General features: G+C 47.1%; 1 protein-coding gene across 14 annotated transcripts in view; it reads left to right on the plus strand.

Moving 5' to 3' along the window:
* Nucleotides 1-22,110, plus strand: part of FHOD3 (formin homology 2 domain containing 3) — a 369,691-nt gene that overhangs the window by 334,053 nt on the left and 13,528 nt on the right. For 9 of the 14 annotated variants that reach the window (XR_014518724.1, XR_014518726.1, XR_014518727.1 and 6 more), the window contains 3 exons: nt 8,518-8,541; nt 11,849-12,026; nt 15,289-15,450. Coding sequence is in view for 2 of the 14 variants with exons in the window: in XM_083473089.1 (XP_083329215.1) it covers nt 8,518-8,541; nt 11,849-12,026; nt 15,289-15,450 (364 nt within the window). In the remaining 12 variants the exon portion in view is untranslated. The remainder of the gene's footprint in view (nt 1-8,517; nt 8,542-11,848; nt 12,027-15,288; nt 15,451-22,110) is intronic. The other 5 variants (XR_014518725.1, XR_014518728.1, XR_014518732.1 and 2 more) reach the window with 1 other exon arrangement.

Here is a 22,110-nt window from a genome sequence, read left to right on the forward strand (position 1 = left end):
ATTGTGGATCCAAATGGGCATGGGTTTAAATCACTGCCTCCCTATCATTTGTAGATCTTTCCTGGCAGTGATCTCTCAGACACTGGAAATTTGACTCATATTGAATAACTTTCAAACTGTATTGTTATTACACAAGGATTGTTTTCTTTTAAATCTGGCACCCCATTAAGAAAGTGGACATTCCTCCCCCCCCCAAAAAAAATAATATTATATACTTTTGGCAAAGCATAGCACTGCACATATTTTAAGTGCAAGGCAGGGGTCAGTGGACAGTCTGTTGCGTGACCAGGCGGCGACAGGCCCAGCCCCCGGGGATCATAAGGAAGGAATAAAGACTCTGACAACGTATATGGAATTAAAATTAGGCCACAACTTTATTACACTTCCAAAAGTAGGAAGACCTTGGCTTAGGCCTTGGGCGTGTACCCCTCCCAGCCCCCCAATCGAGGGAAACTGGGGCTCATCAGGGTAAATGGGATATGGGGGTGCTCTGCGAGACGTAAGTGTAGCAGGCAGCCCAGCCCATATCCCCACACGCAGGGTTGTTCACTGACAACCTTTCAGTGTATGGCCATGTGTATATATATATATATAACCCATATATATAACCCCTTTAAGAGGGGGACCCTGGAATTGCCACCGCAGGGGGGTGAGTCACCACTTAAAGGCCCCCCCCCATATAAATAAGAAAAGACTAAAGGATTCCATCCAAGGCCATAACCACCCAAGTTGTGATGAATTGCTACGGGGAAGACAAAAACCTGCCAATGTAGGAACATTTCTTCCCTGTCCTTCAAGAGCAACTAGTCAATAACCGCAGCAGCGCCAGCTAAACAGGAAGAAAAAGTTAACCTGCAAACAAGAAACATTAAACAAAGGGAGGGTAGGGAGGGTGAATCTCCAGAGCCGACTGCCTGGTTATCGTCGGCTCCACCCCCTATTTATAAATGGGGCTGGCCCCACCTCCCAGCAAGAAACTTGATTACTGAGGCTGGGCGTGAGCCTCCCAAAATTAACACTGAGAGGCAAGCCAGCCCCTGTTTGCCCTTAAGCTCCCTGGGAACTGTAGCACCATGTGCAATCCCGCAAAGGGCACCCACAATGTAAAGCGTGAGTGCTCATTATCTTCAGAACCTTCTGCATTCATGAGACATGCTTATTCATAATCTCTTTCTTTATGCATTTTATATATGTATTATAGATGTGTGTGTGTGTGTGTGTGTGTGTGTGCACATAAATATGCAAGTATGTATGCATCATATACCGTATTTTTCGCTCTATAGGACGCACTTTTTCCCCTTCAAAAATGAAGGGGAAATGTGTGTGTGTCCTATGGAGCGAAGACGCCATAGCCCCGCGCGCTCTCCCAGCTGGGGAGGTGACACGGGGCTATGGCAGGAGCCTCTACAGCCCCGCGTCACCTCCCCAGCCAGGAGAGCGCGCGAGAGGCTAAAGCAGCCCCCCGCGACCCTCTCCCAGCTGGGGAGGTGATGAGGGTCGCGGGGGGCTGCTTTAGCCCCGCACGCGCTCTCCCGGCTGGGGAGGTGACCCGCGGCTATGGCAGGAGCCTCTCTGCTGCCCCTTTCCTCTGCTCCCTGACCTGCTCTTTGGGGCTGGTGGTGGGCTTCCCCCGCCAGCCCCAAAGAGCAGGTCGAAAGGAACCTGAAGCCTGGAGAGCGAGAGGGGTCAGTGCACACCCCTCTCGCTCTCCAGGCTTCCAAGGTAGCCTCCTGAACGCACCTTAAACCGCACCTTGTTTTAGAGCGGGAAAACAAGAGGGGGAAAGTTCTCCCCCTCTCTGTGCAGCGCCTCCTGCCGCTTCACTGAAGGGGCACTGGGCAGAGAGGGGAGAATTTTTTTTCTTGTTCTCCCCCCTCTAAAACAAAGTGCGTCCTATTGTCCGGTGCGTCCTATGGTGTGAAAAATACGGTAGTGCCGTAACGGCTCCATCAGCAGAGGATATTGGTTCATGCTTTGAACAAACGGCAATTGGCTTTTCCATGGATTGCCATTTGTTCCAATTTAGCGCTAAAGAGCGAGTTTTCCAGGGGAAAGTGGCGAGGCAAAGGCAAAACCACTCTGCCTAGTGGAAGGGTAGACAAGCCCAAGGACAGGTTTATTGAGGGGAAAGCAGAGCATGAAATCAGGCAAGGCAGAAAATGAATGGGAAGCAACTTGTTAGATCCCTTAATTACTGTTACGACTTTAAGTATTATTGGCTAGTAGAAAAGAGTCCCAGGGAAAAATATTCATTCTGTTTCAAGGAGATAGTCTTTTAGCCTTAATAAAATAAGCAAGCTGGTGGAATTATCTCATGTGTGGGATGTAAAGGTGCAGTCAACATTCGGACAGAGGCCTCCATGTTCTAACTGGTTGCTGTGACAACCAGTTTGTCGGTTGCCGGTAGTTTTGAAAGATAACTGCTCAGTTTCAGTCACATCAGGACCAACTTCCCTCTGGTATAGTTTATTTGCTTGTTATGTAACCTAAGCCTTCCTTCAGGTACAGTTCTGTAAACCTGAATGAATCTGAGAGTGAAATAGTTTATATTAACATGAATCAGATTTGTGTGTGTATTCTTTAAGAGGTATTCAAAGGGATTTTTAACCAGGAAGGAATCTTTATTAGAAGAACTCAGACGAGTCAGCAACAAGCTGATCACTGCATAAACTTATAAAGGGGACTGTTTAACTCTGCTGAAGTAAACCTTGCCACATCATGGACAAATACAGTGGTACCTCAGTTTAAGAACAGCCCTGTTTGCAAACTATTTGGTTTACGAACTCCGCAAAACCAGAAGTAGTGTCCCGATTTGCAAACTTTACCTTGGTGTAAGAACGGAAGCCGAACGGTGGACGGGCACCAGCGGCAGGAGGCCTCATTAGGGAAAGCGCGCCTCGGTTTAAGAACAGCTTCAGTTTAAGAATGGACTTCCGGAACGGATTAAGTTCATAAACCAAAGTACCGTTGTAACCTGTAATGTTGTTCCCCCAAGGAAACACTCAGATTTGGGACATTACTGCCATTGTGCTCCAATCTTTTCTTTTTTAATGAATCATACCAAAAATCCTGTTTAAACTTCTAATAAAAGGTCTCTGGTGTGAGCCAGATAGGCAGAGGGAATGGTTTATAATTTATAACCTCACCAGGAGTATCAAGGATCTCAGTGGGATACAGTGCATCACAATTATTTCTGTTTACATGTGTTTGCATCACTCCCACAGATGTAAATTGAGATTGCCTAGTCCAATCTGGCAGTTCCCCGACCTCCTGAGGAAAATAATGTGCAGCCAAAATAGAAATGTTGTCTTTAAAATTGATGGTTGGGTCAAAAAAACATTTGTCTATACTTCAGCATTTCTGTATCTGTGACACAGTATACATCCAGTCTGTCATTAGAAAATTTCGTTATTTCCATTATATGCCAGGTGCCATAAGAAAGCGGCAGAGATAGCACAGGATAGCACCCCGGAAATGATCTCTTTCAGCTTCTGCCTTCTGGAAGAAGGTATAGGGTTATAAAGGCCAGGGCTAGCCGCCTGAGAAACAGTTTCTATGCAAATGCAATTCTGGTTCTAAACGCAGCATAAGGGGTTTTTACAGTATAGTGTATTTTAAAATAGGGTTTTAGAGTTTTTAGGGGTTTTTGAATGTTTTATGTAGTTATATGTAGTTTTTATGTAGTTTTATGTAGTTTTGTGGTAATTTTATGTAGTTTTTATGTAGTTTTGCATGGGACACAGACAATAAAGACAATAAAGATATATTATAATCTGAAAAGATAGGAAGCTTTTCCTGAAATTCTGTCTAAATCTACCTCCCTTTCTTCAGATAATCCCTTTTTGTCTTGAGAACTATGGCAAAAAGAATACTGCTTTTCTCTTCTTTGTGTCCAGCATTTTTGCACTAGACCAGATTGAGGTTAGCATAGAGAAAGTTTTTTTTAATATCAGGATGTCACAAGAATCCCCATTCAAGATATATCTGGACAAAAGTCATAACACAGGAAGGATGTATGCCCATGTCTACTTTATGATATGTTTAATCCATGTGGCAGTTACATTAAAGATCAGAATTACAAATGAAAATTGTAATATGGAAAGCATATTACTAAGAAATAGTGTCTGGAGTTTGCTTTTTTCCTCCTCCCTCCAAAGTCCGTTTCCTTGTGTCATGCCTTTCACATTATAAGTTTCAAGATGGGGACTGTCTTGTTACTATTCTGGGAGTGTTTCTCAGCTGAAGAGTGGATTAAGAATGTTTTAAATAAACGTATCTAACCAAACAATAATGCAATATTAGAAACAAATATGCCACACTACAATCCACAATCTTTTTTTTTTATCAAGCATCCCCATTCATTTTGAAGGATTTACTTGTGGCCCACTCCATCCCAAAGGTATCATGTGACTGGCATTAATATTTACATTCACTTTGCCACCATTTAGTCAATAAATAGCAAATGGCCGTTGAAGCACACAAAGTCCCAACAACAGTACAGACCTTGTATGGTTTAAATCTCTTGACAGGATGAACAGATGATTAGAAGTACAAATATTTTACCTGTCCCCGAATGACCTTTTAGATTTCTGCCATTAATGCTAGGGGGTTACTTATATAGTATTGTTTTCTGGAGGGATATATTTTTACTGGCAATGAATTAGCTTGCCATAATGAGAATAAGCAATTGGAGCATACCTACAGAGGTTCCGTTGGATAAAGGCTGGCTATCTTTCAGTGTCGCTAGGCCCAAAGCAAAACAAACAGCTCCCTCGTGGAAGAAAACATAGCCTTAAAAAGCAACGCTAGCCTGCTGTCGTCCGTCTCTCCCACAGCTAATCTTTCTTGCATTGAGTGTGCCGAAAACACCATGAAAGACAAAACAAACGAGTCCTTCATTTTTCAATTGCGAATGTTTCTGGAACAAAGAAGTGAAAAGAAATGGATGGATTCAGATAAAATAATATCTGAGAAAGACTTTTTGTTAATGATTGGGCGCAATTCAACTAAAGTTAGACAGAACTGATGGCCAAACTAGATGCGATATAGCAGACACATGAAGTGTTTCCCATCTCCCCCCCCCCTTAGTTTTTATTTTTTTTACTTTGCTGCAGCCATAGGGTGGACAATCCACATCTTATTGCAACAGGGCCACAGTGCAAGGGATCTTTTAACCACCCCCTTTGAGCTAATTTCACAATCAAAACAGATCACAGCTGCTTGGGGGGAGAGACTGCCCAGGGGTGAGATGTTGCGGCACCAGGCCACTGCCTCCATCAAACTTGGAGCCCTCTGCTGCGGCAGTAAAAGCGTGAAGATCTGTAAGGTGCAGGACCAGTTTCCTCTGCCAGCTGCCATGGTTACAAGTGACCCAGAAGCGCCTCCATCCCCCACTGCCCTGCAGTTGGATGCAGTTGCAGCCCATTGCTGCCTTTTATCCCAGGGCGGCCATGACGATAGGACCCAACTACCGGTCCTTTGCACAGAGGGTGCTGGCAGGCCCTTGCCGCTGAACCAGGCTACTATGTCTTGGCTGTTCATCAGAAGAAAGAACTGCTACTTCTCAAGTGCGCACTAAGACACCAACAAGTGGGTTGTCACCCTCCACTCGCTTAAAGAGGCAGAAAAATGTCATCACTCCAGCCTGATTCTTGCTGCATCCCTTCCTTTGGACGAGCAGTTCATGTTTCTGCCTTGCTTGAATCGCTATGATTCTATTATCTATACTATTTGTATCGCCTTCCACAATACAAACTGGGCATCACATAATGAGGTCCTAACACTTATTAGGGAGTATTAAACACAGTGGAACTTAAGGTAAAGAGACCCCTGACCATTAGGTCCAGTCGCGTACGACGCTTTATTGGCCGAGGGAGCCAGCGTACAGCTTCCAGGTCATGTGGCCAGCATGACAAAGCCGCTTCTGGTGAACCAGAGCAGTGCACGGAAACGCTGTTTACCTACCCTCCGGAGCAGTACCTATTTATCTGCTTGCACTGGTGTGCTTTCGAACTGCTAGGTTGGCAGGAGCAGGGACCGAGCAACGGGAGCTCACCCTGTCGCGGGGATTCAAACCGCCAACCTTCTGATCAGCAAGCCCTAGGCTCTGTGGTTTAGACCACAGTGCCACCCTTATTAGGTGCTAACACATATTAGGGAGTATTGAACACAGTGGAACTTTCTTCTTTGTAAACATCTGTAGGGTTTACGGACACTCCAGCAGAGAGAAGCAGAGCCAGAACAGCACAGAGCCAGTCAGATAGCTCCTCCTTTGTGGGAGGTAGTTAAGGTAGTCAAGTATTTTGCAGGCTTTGCCCTAGATCAAGATGTTATAGAAACTGTCCCATCACCCTTTAATGTGCCTCAGATTAAATTCTCACCGCAATGTCTCAGTTTTGACCCATTGTATCAAGAAAGGCGATCAGCGATCGAGAATTGATGCTTTTGAATTCTGGTGCTGGAGGAGACTCTTGAGAGTCCCATGGACTGCAAGAAGATCAAACCTCTCTATTCTTAAGGAAATCAGCCCTGAGTGCTCACTGGAAGGACACATCCTGAAGCTGAGGCTCCAATACTTTGGCCACCTCATGAGAAGAGAAGACTCCCTGGAAAAGACCCTGATGTTGGGAAAGATGGAGGGCACCAGGAGAAGGGGACGACGGAGGACGAGATGGTTGGACAGTGTTCTTGAAGCTACCAGCATGAGTTTGACCAAATTGCGGGAGACAGTGGAAGACAGGAGTGCCTGGCATGCCTTGGTCCATGGGGTCATGAAGAGTCGGACACGACTAAACGACTAAACAACAACAATCAAGAAAGGCTTTGACCTAAAATCCTCAAGATTCCTCCTCCTCATCATCATGGGCACCAGAGATTTCCACAACTGTGTTTTGACCAGTGGTTGTGCATCCCAGTAGAACATTCCTTGAGGGCTGAATGTCATGCTAAGTCCCTCACATTGAGTTGCATCGCCATGACAGCAGCTCCCACAGAAGCTTTTACCATCTGATTCCCACGCCACACTTTTCTACCAGTGGCATGAATATTCTCCACACAATCTGCATGTTGAAAGATATTCTGCAATCACTGACACACAGCATTTCCTAAATATTTTCATTTGATAGCTTTAACAAGAGACGGTTCCCATTAGATGAGTTTTGCTTAGATTCCAGCATTTTCTCCTGCTTTCTGCAGTCCCTTATGGTGGAACTCTTATTATTTCAAAGAGAAGGCTAGAGAGCCACTTTCTTAAATGGTAACTTGCTATGTGGAAGTGATTTTTATGTGAGATCGCTTTCACACAGGCAGTTCTTCATGTAAAAAACAGAAGGTATATGCAGGGTTGTGCTAACTCGGTGACTACCGGTAAATGTTTGAGTCTGCAAGACTCAAAGGCTAGTAGCAGTAGTTGGTTTTTGCTTTCTGTTGCAGAGTAGCTTGTTTTCTTGAGTTCTTTGGAGTTCTTTTTCTCTTTGCAATTATGTGTGATGTGATTATGGCTGGATCTAGAAACATAAAAAATGTGTTTCAGTTAAAAGCATTGTAAATTTAAACAGGGAAAACAGGTAGAGAAAAATGGGACTCCTGGTGGCACAATGTTATATTGCACATACAGTGCATATACAGTGGTGCCTCGCAAGACGAAAAGAATCCGTTCTGTGATTCTCTTCGTCTAGCGGTTTTTTTGTCTTGCGAAGCAAGCCCATTGAAGGATTAGCGGATTAGCGCTATTAGCGGCTTTTAGCGGCTTATCTGCTGATCGGAGCAGCTGATAAGCGGCTTAGCGGCTTAGAAAAAGGGGGGAAGGGGGGAAAAACCAGCAGGAACTCGCAAGACATTGTCGTCTTGCGAAGCAAGCCCATAGGAAATTCGTTTTGCGAAGCACCTCCAAAACGGAAAACTTTTTCGTCTAGCGAGTTTTCTGTCTTGCGAGGCATTCGTCTTGCGGGGCACCACTGTAAATCATTTTTTCTTTACCAGTCTAGCTGGTTACTTCCAGTCTCTGCTGGTGAAATATTGAACTATTTGGACTAATACTGCCCCAGGGGCTGGGTGTGAAAGGCTGATGAATAGATGGTTGGTTGTGCCTTGATGACCTTCTGGTCTGCTGACCCTACGTTTCCATGAGGTGGCACTTAGCTGATATCATAGTGGGAAAGTTTTTTTACATAATCTCATTAAAGAGATTTCTAGGAGAAACCGAGATAGCTGTAGCCATGAGTCCTTGCAGAAAAGCAAGCATGCCAAGAGTTACGTTGTGCTCAGAGCTCTCTATCCATCAAACCTTCAGGTCAACTTCTAACCACCCAAATCTGACGTGACTATTCCTGGCAAAGGAACTGCCTGCTTTTTCCATGTAGAGGATTTATGGTGCCACGATAAGATACATGTTCTCATTTTGCCTCTGTCATGTCAATGCTTAAACATCCCCACAATTGTTCATGTTTTGTCAGTACTGTACTTCCTAAATGCTGCTTTCTGTCCTTTTCTACCCTGTCCTTTGCCTCCCTCTGGTAGACTGATGAAGAAGATGACACTGAGGTATGGTTCTGTGGAAAGAGCATGGCCTCTTCAAGGCCCTCTGTGTGCTGTGAGATCTGCTAACAACAAAAACAGTCTTTCATTACCATGCATCAAATATTCCATAACCCTCTAAATATCCGTACTATCTTTAACATGAGATATTTAGACCGCAGTGTGTTTGGTTTATAGTCCACCGTATGCAGTTTTTCATAATGGCATTGATAAAGAGCATGGCAGTGGTGCAGTCCAGGGTTGTGCAGCTCGAAAGCCCTGCAAACATCCATCCAGATTGTGGCAGATGATGGGGACAGTGGCATGCCAAAGCCCAATGGGGCTTGTTAATTCAGGATTCTAGTTGTGGCTAGTTCATACCTTTCTTTCTTTCATTCATTCTTTCTTACCTCCTTTTTTCCTTTCTTACCTCCTTTTCCCCTGAGAAGGGATCCAATATGGCTTACAGATAAAATAAGAACAGCTAAAAACATTGGGGAGGGAAACAAAAATTAAAAAGCCATTACACATTAAAACAATTAAAACTATATATCTCTGTGTGTAAAAGGTAAAGGTAAAGGACCCCTGGACGCTTAAGTCCAGTCAAAGGCGACTATGTGGTGCGGCGCTCATCTTGCTTTCAGGCCAAGGGAGCCGGCGTTTGTCCACAGACAGTTTTCCGGGTCATGTAGCCAACATGACTAAACTGCTTCTGGCGCAACGGGACACTGTGACGAGTGCCAGGGCACATGGAAACACCGTTTACCTTCCCGCCAGAGCGGTACCTATTCATCTACTTGCACTGGTGTGCTTTCGAACTGCTAGGTTAGCAGGAGCTGGGACTGAGCAACGGGAGCTCACCCCGTCGCGGGGATTTGAACTGCCAACCTTCCGGTCAGCAAGCCCAAGAGGCTCAGTGGTTTAGACCACAGCGCCACCCGCATTCCTCTGTATGATCTACTAAAAACATACCGTCACAACAAAAGCAGCACAACACCATCCCTTTCATTAAAAGCAGTCTGTCCCCCAAAGCCTGTTGGGAAAAGAAGGTCTTACTTAACCTGCTGGCGGAAAGACAACAAGGAAGGAGCTAGTCTAAGTCTGGGAGCAGCCACCGAGAAGGGCCATGCAACTCCAGCAGAAGGGAGGGGTGCCTTTTTGACAGACTTGTTGAGAGCAGGGAAATCTTCAACTAAACATCCACAAGTCAACTCTCTCACACCTTGTTAGCCTATCAGAGCACATGTTGCCCTTGCAATGTTGCTGTGCAACACCTTCACCACCATCCTGCTTGGCTAACTGACTTCCTAGCAACAGAGTTAACCCTTAGTTACACACTGAATGATTGCTGCCGCTGCACTTCAAAGCATAATTGCATTGACGAGCAATCAGAATAAGTAGCATTGTTATAATAATAATAATTTTTATTTATACCCCGCCCTCCCCAGCCAAGGCCGGGCTCAGAGGGGCTTACAAGCAATAATAAAAACAAGTTGAATGATTACAACTTAAAAACAAAATTAAAATACAACATTAAAATAATGAAACATTAAAATATTAAAATGTAGCCTCATTGCAGGAGGAGAAGGAAAAGAAAAAAGAAAGAGAGGGAAAGAATCAAATTGGCTCCAAGCCAAAGGCCAGGCGGAACAACTCTGTCTTACAGACCCTGCGGAAAGAAATCAGATCCTGCAGGGCCCTGGTCTCATGAGGCAGAGCGTCCCACCAGGCCGGAGCCAGTGCTGAAAAGGCCCTGGCTCTGGTTGAAGCCAATCTAACTTCCTTAGGGCCCGGGACCTCGAGGGTGTTGCCATTTATGGACCTTAAGGTCCTCCGTGGGGCATACCAGGAGAGGCGGTCCCATAGGTACGAGGCTCCTAGGCCGTGAAGGGCTTTAAAGGTCAAAAGCAGCACCTTAAAGCTGACCCTGTACTCCACCGGGAGCCAGTGCAGTTTGAAAAGCACTGGATGAATATGCTCCCATGGCAGAGACCCCGTGAGGAGCCTCGCTGCATCATTCTGCACCCGCTGGAGTTTCTGGGACAGCTTCAAGGGCAACCCCGCGTAAAGCGAATTACAGTAGTCAAGCCTGGAGGTGACCGTCACATGGATCACTGTGGCTAGGTTGGGGCAGGAAAGGTAAGGGACTGACTTAAAAGAGTTAAAAAGAGTCTCCTTCTAATTTCCTCCAGTTCATCTAATTGATTTTTTTTATTTTTTGTAACCTAAGATGCTAGGGAACTTGGGAGCCAAAATCCACCCAAGTTGCCTAGCATCTTGGGATAGAATAAAATGCATTGTTGCCAGTCCAGGGCACTGTGGCCTTCAGCTGGGTGAAAGCACAAAAAGCAGGGCAGGTAGAAGCCAGAAGAAAGAAGAAAAAGCAACTCCACTCACCATCAGACTCCAAAGGAATTTTTTAAAAAATAATACAGAGCTGTGACAGGAAGAAAGAAAGAAAGAAAGAAAGAAAGAAAGAAAGAAAGAAAGAAAGAAAGCACCATTCACTTGAGTTTGTGCTCTTTATTAGCAGATGTAATATTATTATTGGGACCAAGAGAAGAGTAATTAATTAATTAATTATAATTGTATGGGCTATTACCTTTTTACCTTTGAATCCATACCAGAGATACTCCAAAAAGGAGAGGGAGTGAGAGAAACTGGATTGAGGGAAAGTGTGGAAATTCCGTGACTTGTACTTCATAAGGACAATAGAGAATTAATGGAGGCACTGGAAGCTTGCTTACCACATTAAACATCTGTAGGGTTGAGCCAGCAGAAGCAGCCTAAACCACTGGCAAAAGCCTTCTGAAAAGGCTAAGTCTTCCTTGAGATTTCAGAGCAAACGCCCAGTGCCAGGTGGGCCTCCACAAAGTTGGCTCAACTGCTGTCAATAGAGACTGCCATCAAACTTCAGTTGGTAAAGGCACTTAGAGCAGAAACTCAGGTGTTGAACAAAACTCACACAGGGGAAGATGGCATGGGTGTCTGCAGAAATTTTTCGGGGTAGGGTGAGGAATGTAGATACAGTACTCCAAATTAACAAACACGGCTCACATCAGGATGAGAGGTCTGCCATTTCTGATACATCGCATGACTTAACTAATTGGTGTTGATTTTAAAATAATAATAATAATTGCTAAACTCTGCATTTTGCTGCCTGTAAAATATGAGTATGAATTATGCACTCCCTGTGGTGGAAACGGAGGGATTATTGTCCGTTTGCTAGAACTGCAGCCAGAGTAAGAGAACGTCTTTGAAGGACTGATTTCTTATATTAACTAATGTTGTGTGATTTTATAAATTAAAACTGGTGGGGAAATTCTTTCCACAGACTGGGAAATTCTGTAGCAGCAGCAGCTCTCCTCCACCTCAGAACCAACCGCAGGGGCTACAATATGCAGAAGATGCAGTGGAACATGAGAATATGAAGGCCGTCTTGAAGACTTCCTCGCCAAGTGGGGAGAACACCACCGTGCTAGGAGTGCGCACTCGAAGTCGGGCAAGTCGAGGTGAATACTTTGGTTTTGTTTGGGATACTGGGGCCATATGTTACTGTTTCCTACTATTATTCCTGCTGGAGCGTGCTGGTCCGGGGGGGGGGGTGTTACCATGCGGCGTGGTCTGAGTCCGGTCCTAGGTCGAGGGCATGGAGGCTGTCCGTCAGGGGCGAAGCGAGGTCCAAAGCGAGGAGTTGGGCGTGGTCAGGAACTCTGGCAGGAGAGCAGGTCAGGGTGACGGCAGGAACAGGTTACCAACGATGTTGCTCCTGCAACCTGGGACTGGGCTGGCTGGCCTTTATTTCCTCTGAGGCATAGGGCGGCCCCGGTTTACAGGTGACTCGCCTCTTCTGGCCTGAAGGCGAGCACTCCTCCTGCGAGAACTTAGTTCCCTCCGCCTCTCTGCCCTGAGCCTCTGCAGCTCCAGAGAGTCTGGAGGATTACCGGACCCAGAGGCAACCTCACCTTCCCCTGACAGGGCTGGGAGAGGAGCACCTGCAGGCAATGGTCCTCCATCACCTCCAGAGCCAGAGCGGATTCATCTGGTGTCTGCTCCTGAGGATCCGGCACAGGTGAGGGCCCTTCAGGTTCAAGCCCCAGCCCTGGCTCAGCCGGCCCTGGAGGCGGGGACTCCTGTGCAGGCTGGGATTCCTCAGGTTCAGCCTCTGAATCTGATTCCCAGGCCATCACACGGAGGCTCATATTTGAGAAACATAAGATATGCTGTGTAAAGTTTTATTGAGAAAATCTATAGAAAGCTATTGCTGTCGCCCTCTGAGGAAAGTAGATATGAGTCAATAAAGCTTCAAGGCTAGGAGATCCATTGATAGATTTCCTATTTCTTTAAAAAAACAAAAACCTCGAATAACAGCTTTCTTGGGCAAGTACTATCACACAGACACAAACACACACACACCATATCATTCCTGGGTGAAGACTCCCTTCCCTGCTACAAATAAAATATACCTTGCTATTTGACTTGTGTGGTGCAAAACATAGTATGTTTCACCCAATGAGGCTGCTTGGAGGAAGTTAGTCCATGGGATTTTCTAGTCCATGGGATTTATAGGAAGAGGGCAGGGCCAGCCCATCCATGAGGCAGGCTGAGGCAGCTGCCTCAGATGGTGGAATTCAAGGGGCGGTGCCCCTGCAGGCACCCTGCCCGCCCACTGGAGAAGCGAGGAGAAGAAGCAGTGGCTTCCTGGTTCTGGCAAGATCTCACAGGGCTCCCACGAGATATTGCTTGAGGTCGTCCCAGCCGCCAACACCACTTTCTCCCATGAGGAGAAGCAAAACGGGATGAGTCACCCCTGGAAAAGCAAGTGTGCACATCCAGTCAAAGGTCTTTGTGGGAGGTCCCCATTGTGGAGATTGTCATTTCTTCAGAGGGTGCTGTCTTGAGGACTTCTCTGTTTGGGGGCTCCATATTGGGGTCCAAGGTCTAACCGCTCTGAAGCTTGAGCCACTGGCTCTCTCAATCCAGTTGTCTCTTCCCGCTCTTTGTCATGGTCCTGTCCTCTGTTCAAAGTTGGGTTCATGACCCAAGAATTTATATTGTGTGGCTACCCTGGGATCTGTTGGAATGAAGGCTGGGATATTAAGTAGCCTGCCATAAATAAACCATCTGCTTTCAACTTCAAGGAGTAATTTCCATTGAGGAAGGATTAACTCCCCACCCCCAGTGAGCTGCAATCCTGATAAACATCTCCTCCTCTGGCTGCTATTAAACATTTGAAAAGCAGTGGTAGATCCAATCAAGAAACTTGTCTCATTAGGTTTAGCTCCGTTACGCCCGAGATCCCAAACCAGACCTAGGAAAAGAAGCCACAAATCTCCATTCAGCTGCACATGTAGACGGACTCACTTTCCAATTTGGTTTGGTGTGCCATGACTAAATCCGCTCAAGAATGATTTGTGATATTCATACAAAAATGAAAAGATCTCCCAAATAGTTATTTTAATTATAACCAAATATCCACATGAGTTTCCACTAAAGCGTTTCAACGTATTGGGTAGCTGCTTCAAGCATTCTAGGCCTTTTATAATGCCAACCAACAAAGATGAGATCATGATCCTGCTTGTAATTTGAGTGAAGTATTACAGGAATCTTGAAGCCATGAGGAAATTCTTAACATCAGATGCTATTTTCAAAACCCGAAGCCAATTTAGAAGAGGACTGTCAACAGTCTTTGTTGCTGATACATCCATCCATTTCTGTTTCACATTTTCACTGCCAAATAATGGTTTTGAAATTCAAATGAGGGAGCACATCACACTCAGCCAAACCATGTCTCGGCACACACCCGCTTGCTCTCGAGGAGACCAAGATTTGGATTAGCGTGTGAGCTGAACCTGAGATTTTGGTTGAAGTCTCTTTTCCTTAACGATGATCTATATAACCTTTGCATCATTGTTAAAGGTCATGGTTAAACAGGAGAGAACATAATCTTGGTCCCAGATTTGGGCGACACATTCAGGCAAGCCTTGCCTAGGTGCTGTCCTGTGCTGACCTGAGAAGTGGGCCTGAGCTCCTTGCTAGGAGCTGGTATCTTCATGCAGCCATTCTGAGCCAAAGTATGGCTTGTGTGATGTGCGAACCACACTCTTGCTGTGTGGTGCAGACTATCCACAGAGAGAGAGAGAAATAATTGTGGGGAAAGTTGCCGCTTTGTGTGACCATTGCTTGTTACAAAACAATCCCAGAAATTCAGTGGCTTGTGCTCAGTGGGCTCTGTCTTTCTGAAAGCTCACCATTACATTCCTGCTTAAATCTTTATCCAGTTGTATCCTATTCAATTGTAGCAGGATTAATGGAGAACACAAATATTGTGTGTGTATCAGAGATTCATAATACATGCATGGGTATACCTGAAAAAAACCATACCTGTGGTTTGTGAGTTCACATTTGTACTCTCATCATTTCCCAGCTATTGTTCCCTCTTCAACTTCCAATACTGTACACACTGGTTTACTTACATAAATTACAGTTTAAAAACCTTTTGGGTGATGGTGCTCCTGGCTAAGCCCCGAACCAAATTATTATGTGGCATAGAACCAACCTGATGAACTATTACTCTCATTTGACCTAGTTCTAGGCAGTTTTCTGGTGCTCTGCAAAATTCGACAAGGCATTTCACAGACCAGAGGTTAGTGAAACAGAACCTGAATCTTGGTGGCCGATATTATAAAATATTAGGACATGCTCTTACTTGTCGAAACCGTCAGAACAACATGGAATATAAAATCATGGTGTGTTGCCAATTCCATTTTCCAGGTCGCGTTGGCTCGTGGAACGCTGGCAATGATGACTCACCTAACGCTACGGATGATGCAGCAGACGAGATCATGGATCGCATTGTCAAGTCTGCCACACAAGTGCCAAGTCAGCGAGCAGTGCCTAGAGAAAGGAAGCGGTCAAGAGCAAACAGGAAGTCATGTAAGTACACCTGATTAACCAGTAAGGAGAATTGATTGTCCTTTTTGTTTTGTTTATGGACATTGTTAGGGATTGATTAGCTGCTTGTGCGTAAAAACGTGCTCCCTCAGAGTTTGTGCGACCCCACAAACCTCCGTGTGTGACGGAGCTCCTCAGACATGTCTGCTCTAGTCACTAGTAGAGTCCGACAGTGGCTGTCTGCGGAAGCGTTTCCAGCAAAGGAGCTCCTTAACGGAAACGCGTCTCCTGGACTCACGGCGTGACAGTTTCCGGCGAGGTGTGGGTCTCCCTATGGGAGACTCAGATACCTCCCCACTGTTCTCGCTGGAAGCTTCCCTGAGCCCTCCCTCCTGCTCGCATTCCCTCAGAGACCCACTCCTCCCCCTGCTGGTCCCTGCTTCAGCTGTTGAGTCTCTTTCTTCCTCCCTGAGTCCCTCCACCACCTGATGCTCCGATGGCAGTTCCCTGACATCCACCTCCCCTCCAGGGCCCCCCTCACCCCCTCCCATTTCCTCTCCCCTGGGAGGTGAAGGGCTAAAACCCCGAAACGAATCTTCCTCATCTTCTGACGTCTCGAACAATTCCCTCCATCGATCGTCGTCCTGGCTCGCTGAATCCTCTTCCTCTTCAGAATCTGGGAACCCCTCCAACTCCTCTTCCTCGTCGGTGGTGGCAAAGTATTCCCTTCGGAACCTCGCTACAGGCTGAGGTTTACGTGGGAACCTCTGATGAAAAGTCTCTATTAAAACTTCGTCATTGACATCCTCTGCCCTAACCCAGGTGTTTTCCGACTCCGGTTCCCCTTCCCACATTACCAAATACTCTACTTGATCTCCCTTCCACCTGGAATCGAGGATTTCCGCTACATGGTAGCTGTGTTCCTTCTCCTCCATTGCTGGTCCCCTAGTGACCCTCCCTTCACTGTCTCCTCTATACGGTGACAGCAACGACCTGTGAAAAACTGGGTGCAGCTTCATGTGGTTCGGTAACCGGAGCCTGAAAGCCACTGGATTGACCTGCTGCATGACTTCAAACGGACCCAGCCTTTTGGGTCTTAATTTCTTACAACCTCCTTTGAACGGCAACCCTTGGGTTGACAGCCACACCTGGTCCCCCACCCTGATGCTTTCACCTTCCCTTCGGTTTTTGTCTGCCTGCCTCTTATATTCCTCCTTAGCCCTGTTTAAGTTGAGTTGGAGCTGGCGATGGATCGCTTCCATTTCTTCAACGAACTGTTCTGCAGCTGGAACGCTCCAGTTCTCCCCCTCCCCCCCTGGGAAGGCTCTGGGATGGCACCCGTGATTAGCCAAAAAGGGGCTCATCCCCGTGGACACGTTCTCTGCATTGTTGTAGGCAAATTCTGCCAACGCCAGCTTCTCCACCCAATCATTCTCTCTGTCATTAACATAACACCTCAAATATTGTTGGAGAACCCCATTTGCTCTTTCCGCCTGCCCGTTGGTTTCTGGATGACGGGCCGTTGAAAAATTAACCTCTACATGCAGTAAGCTCATGAGCTTCCTCCAGAACCTGGAAGTAAATTGTTTCCCTCGGTCTGAAACCACCCTCAAGGGGGCGCCATGCAACCGAAACACATTCTCTACAAACAATTTGGCTGTTTCTTCTGCTGTGACCGCATGTGAGCAGGCTATAAAGTGGGCCATTTTAGTTAACAGGTCTACTACAACCATGATGGCTGTTTTCCCTCTAGACCTTGGCAGATCAGTCATGAAATCTATTGCCACTGCTTCCCACGGTCTTTCAGGTGTGGGCAGTGGTTCTAATAAACCAGCCGGCGCCCGCCTCTCCCCCTTGGCTCTTTGGCATTGTTCACACCCTCTCACATACTCCCGCACATCTTCCCTGACCTTGGGCCACCAAAATTCCCTGGTAACCAGCCACATGGTCTTGTGTTGCCCAAAATGCCCTGCTGTGGGGCTATCGTGCAGCTGCTTGAGTACCTTCTCCCTCAATTCCCCTTCAGGTATATATAACGCTCCCTTATAATACAATGCCCCGTTTCTCTCCTCAAAACCACCGGATTTGTCTTCCTCCCTCCTGAGATCCCTGAGTTTGTCCTGGGCGTATGCATCCTGCACCGTACCCTCTACCAATTCCCTTTGCCCCACCAAAGTCGCCCCACACACCCAGCGGTCCTCTGGAATGATATGGGTTTCTTCGGGTGCTCCCTCCCCCTCCAAATATTCAGGTTTGCGCGAGAGAGCGTCCGCCCTAACATTCTCTGGGCCTGGCACGTAACAAATCTCAAAGTTAAATTTGGAGAACTCCTGGGCCCATCTCAACTGCCTTTGGTTGAGCACTCGCGCAGTTCTCCAATACTCTAGATTTTTATGGTCCGTGCACACTTGCACCTTATGTTGTGCACCAACTAGCAGATGCCTCCATCTCCGGAACGCCTCATGAATAGCAAGAAGTTCTCGGTCGTACACCGTGTAGTTCCTCTCGGATTTGTTCAGCTTTCGCGAAAAGAAGGCACACGGTCGCCACTCTGACTCCTCCTTCTCCGGCTGCAGAAGAAGCACCGCCCCTATGGCTCTGTCAGATGCGTCTGTTTCAACCCTTAGCTTCTTTCGTAAATCCACATGCAGAAGTTGTTCTTCAGAGGCGAAGGCCCTTTTCAGCTCCTCAAACGCTCGCTCCGCCTCCGCCGTCCATACAAACTTCTTTTTACTGCTGAGACAGTCAGTGATGGGCGCCGTCAGATGGGCGAAGTTGCGGATGAACTTACGATAAAAGTTTCCAAACCCTAGGAACCTCTGCACATCCTTCTTGGTTTTGGGTGTTTTCCATTCCAGCACTGCCTGTACCTTGCCGGGATCCATGGCCAATCCCTTGTCTGACAGGCGGTACCCCAGGAATTCCACCTCCTTGGTATGGAACCGACACTTCTCCAGTTTGACCCACAGCCTGTTGGCTTGCAGTCTGCTCAACACTTCTCTGACGTCTCTCACATGTTGCTCCTCATTCTCCGAATACACCAACACATCATCTAGGAAAGCAACGCAATTCTTGTAGAGCAAAGGGCCCAGTACGTGGTTCATAAAAGATTGAAAACACGCTGAGCCTGCTTGTAATCCAAATGGCATAACGAGGTATTCAAATGCCCCCAAAGGGGTAAACATGGTGGTTTTCCATTCATCCCCTTTCCTTATGCGTATCAGGTTGTACGCCCCCCTTAGATCCAGCTTTGTAAAAATCTTTCCCTTCCTCACCCTGGTCAAAATATCATCAATTCTGGGCATAGGGAAAGCCACCGGTTCAGTCACTGCATTTAACCTCCTAAAATCGCATACAAGTCTCGGCTTGTCCGCGTTTTTTTTGTCCACAAAAAACACTGGGCTACCCCCTGCTGCTTTGGACTCTCTGATGAAGCCTCTCTTCAGGTTCTTGTCAATAAACCCTCGCAACTCCTGCATTTCTCTGTCTGACATGGCATACAACTTGCCCACGGGAAGCTGTGCTCCAGGGAGTAAATTGATCTGGCAATCAAAGGGTCTATGAGGTGGTAGTTGGTCAGCTTCCTTCTCGCTGAACACGTCGCTGAGATCTGCATACTGTGGTGGTACCTTCACCTTCTCCATTACTTCAGTCCCTGCTAGGGTGGCTTGGGCCCCTGCTGAACCCTTTTCCCCTTTGCAGTGTTCTAAGCAATGTGCTGAACCAAAGGACACCACTCTTTGATGCCAGCCAACCAGCGGATCATGTAGAGCTAGCCAGCTCATTCCCAAAATAATGGGAGCGCCTCCCAGGGTGGCCACATTAAACGCTATCAGTTCTGTGTGCCTTGCCACCCTCATTATCATTGGGACAGTCTGCAAGCTGACTCCTCCTCCCAACAACTCCCTGCCATCAATCGTGGTCACCTGCAGGGGGTTGCTTAAAGGGATAGTCTGTATCTGGTGTTCAGCAGCATACTCCTTGCTCATAAAATTGCAGGAGCTGCCTGAGTCCAATAGCGCCTTTATTTTTAGGGGGTGCCCATTTTGCAGCTCTAGCGACACTTCAATCACTAGAGCAGGTCGAGGAGCTTCTGGCACGGGCACTTTCACTGCTCTTTGGCCTGGCTGCAGTGCCCCGATTGTGGCAACCAGGCGTTGGCTTTTACCTGCTCCGTTCCCCCCTGTTCTCCCCCCTCAACAGCTCCCACCATCCCTTGCCATTCCTTCCTCTGGGGGCAGACTCTGGCAAAGTGGCCTGGCTGTTGGCAGAGATAGCATTTCCGGGGGCCCTTTCCCTCCTTCTTAGCCCCCTCGCTGGTTTTTGAAAATGCGCGCGCGCGCGCTGTTCCGATTTCCATCGGCTCTGCCGGCGGGAAAGCTGGCTCAGGAATGTCTGGAATGCGGAACTCCTTCCAACGTTCCCCTCTCCCTTCCCGCCTCTCCAAGGCTCTTGCCTCCTGCCGCGCTCCTATGGTCAGCGCAGATTTGGTCAGCTGATCCATAGACTCCGCCCTGGGGCTCCGTGACAGCTCGTCTTTCACCGCCGAAGAAAGACCTTCTTCAAATAGCATTTGAATGGGTGCCGCCGATAAATCCCAACTCAGTCTGTGAATCAGCATGGTAAACTCAGTCCAGTACTCACGGACAGATCGACTTCCCTGCTTACAAGCCATTAGCTGTCTGCGCACCGCCCCTTCCTCAATATCGCTGGAAAACATGATATCCATTGCACGAAAGAACTTCCTCGTGTCCTTTAGTATGTCATTGTGCGTTGCCATTAGGGGTCGAACCCAGTCTCTCGCCCCTTTCTCAAGATGCCCAATTACGAAAGCAACTCGCGATTCCTCATCAGGGAACTCATCGAACTGCACATTAATGGCATATTGCATCTCTGTCCTAAAGGCATGGTAATCCTTGGGGTCCCCCCCAAATTTTTGCACCAATCCTGGTACCTTTCTGGGGAATTGAGTGGCTCTCCCCTTCTTGTCTGCATCCTGAGCCCTTCTCTCCTCCAGCCTCGCCGTCTGCAGCGCCAGTTGGACCTCCAACGCTCGGTATCTATCTTCCAAGCTTGGACCAGCTCCAGCCACCGCTCCTCCGGTTCCGGTTGGTTCGCTCATGATGCTTTCTCTTGCACAGGCAGCGTACAGAGACTGTCGGACTGCTGTTAGGGATTGATTAGCTGCTTGTGCGTAAAAAACGTGCTCCCTCAGAGTTTGTGCGACCCCACAAACCTCCGTGTGTGACGGAGCTCCTCAGACATGTCTGCTCTAGTCACTAGTAGAGTCCGACAGTGGCTGTCTGCGGAAGCGTTTCCAGCAAAGGAGCTCCTTAACGGAAACGCGTCTCCTGGACTCACGGCGTGACAGTTTCCGGCGAGGTGTGGGTCTCCCTATGGGAGACTCAGATACCTCCCCACTGTTCTCGCTGGAAGCTTCCCTGAGCCCTCCCTCCTGCTCGCATTCCCTCAGAGACCCACTCCTCCCCCTGCTGGTCCCTGCTTCAGCTGTTGAGTCTCTTTCTTCCTCCCTGAGTCCCTCCACCACCTGATGCTCCGATGGCAGTTCCCTGACAGACATGTACACAGGTGCGTTGCATATGCTGTAGAAAAGATCTCTTGGAAGCCAAAAGTACAGGAGGACAGAAGTCACGTGCTCCCTTGAGCTGCTGATTTTAGAAGGCTGCTGGGGTGGAGGGGTTGGCTACAATTGCAAAGAGTCAAGGAGTGAGACATGTGGATTTCATTAAGGGTCCTCCAACTTTGTCACCCATGGTTTGACTACTGCATTTATATGATAGTTGAATGAATGTTGCTTTTTAAACTGTCATAGGCATGTCTGTAGGCAAGGTCAAGACCTTTTATTCAGACAGAACTCTATGACAACTGAAGAAGTCTTCATATTAGCATTCAAACTAAGAATCAAAAAAATCATTGCCCAGACCCTGCTGCCCCCTGTCCAAGTGCAAAGTTCCATGCATACAGTAGACAAACCCTGAGACTGGCAGCTCCATAGAGCAGAATTCTTATTTTTTATCCAGGGTTAAGTAGCATAAGACAGTTGTGTGTCCCCATACTGCAGTGTCCTCACAAGTCAATAGGGCATCTGCTCAGAAGCACACTCAAATTTGCACCAGCTTAGGCTCCGCGTTAGAAGAAAGGTGGAAATACAACCGTAAGAAAATAAAAATAAAATAAAAAACACATGTGAAGTGTTTATCGTCCTGTATTGTTGGCCCTCGGAGAAGTTTCAGACATTACTGAAAAAGTGCTGCCTGCCAAAGATGCAGTCATTCCTGATTTTGGCGGCACTTCAGAAGTTCAAATGGGAACTTGCTGTGGCTATATTTGTACCCACAGCCTACACATTTTCATTGCCTTTTTCTTCCTTGGGAGTTCTCGAGAAGCACCACCAGCTGAATGCAGAAGCCAGTAGACCATTTGGCTAGCACCTCTTAAAATCCAGGGCCACTCTGTAAAACTGTGTGCACATGTAATTGCTGTATAAATGAGTAAGAAACATACAGTTAGTCCTTCAGCTTTTTGATTTGATGTATGTAAAGACACATTTGTAGAGGGTTTCTAAGGCATTGTAGCCTTCCCTGAGCCACTGAGATAGGGTGGGATAGAACTCCAATCAATAAAAACCAGCTTTCTCATGCCCTCTTCATTCTTTTAGCATTTTTGTGACGTTAGACCAAA

This window comes from Podarcis liolepis (genome assembly GCF_965112155.1).
Source record: "Podarcis liolepis genome assembly, chromosome: 13".
Taxonomy (NCBI): Eukaryota; Metazoa; Chordata; class Lepidosauria; order Squamata; family Lacertidae; genus Podarcis; species Podarcis liolepis.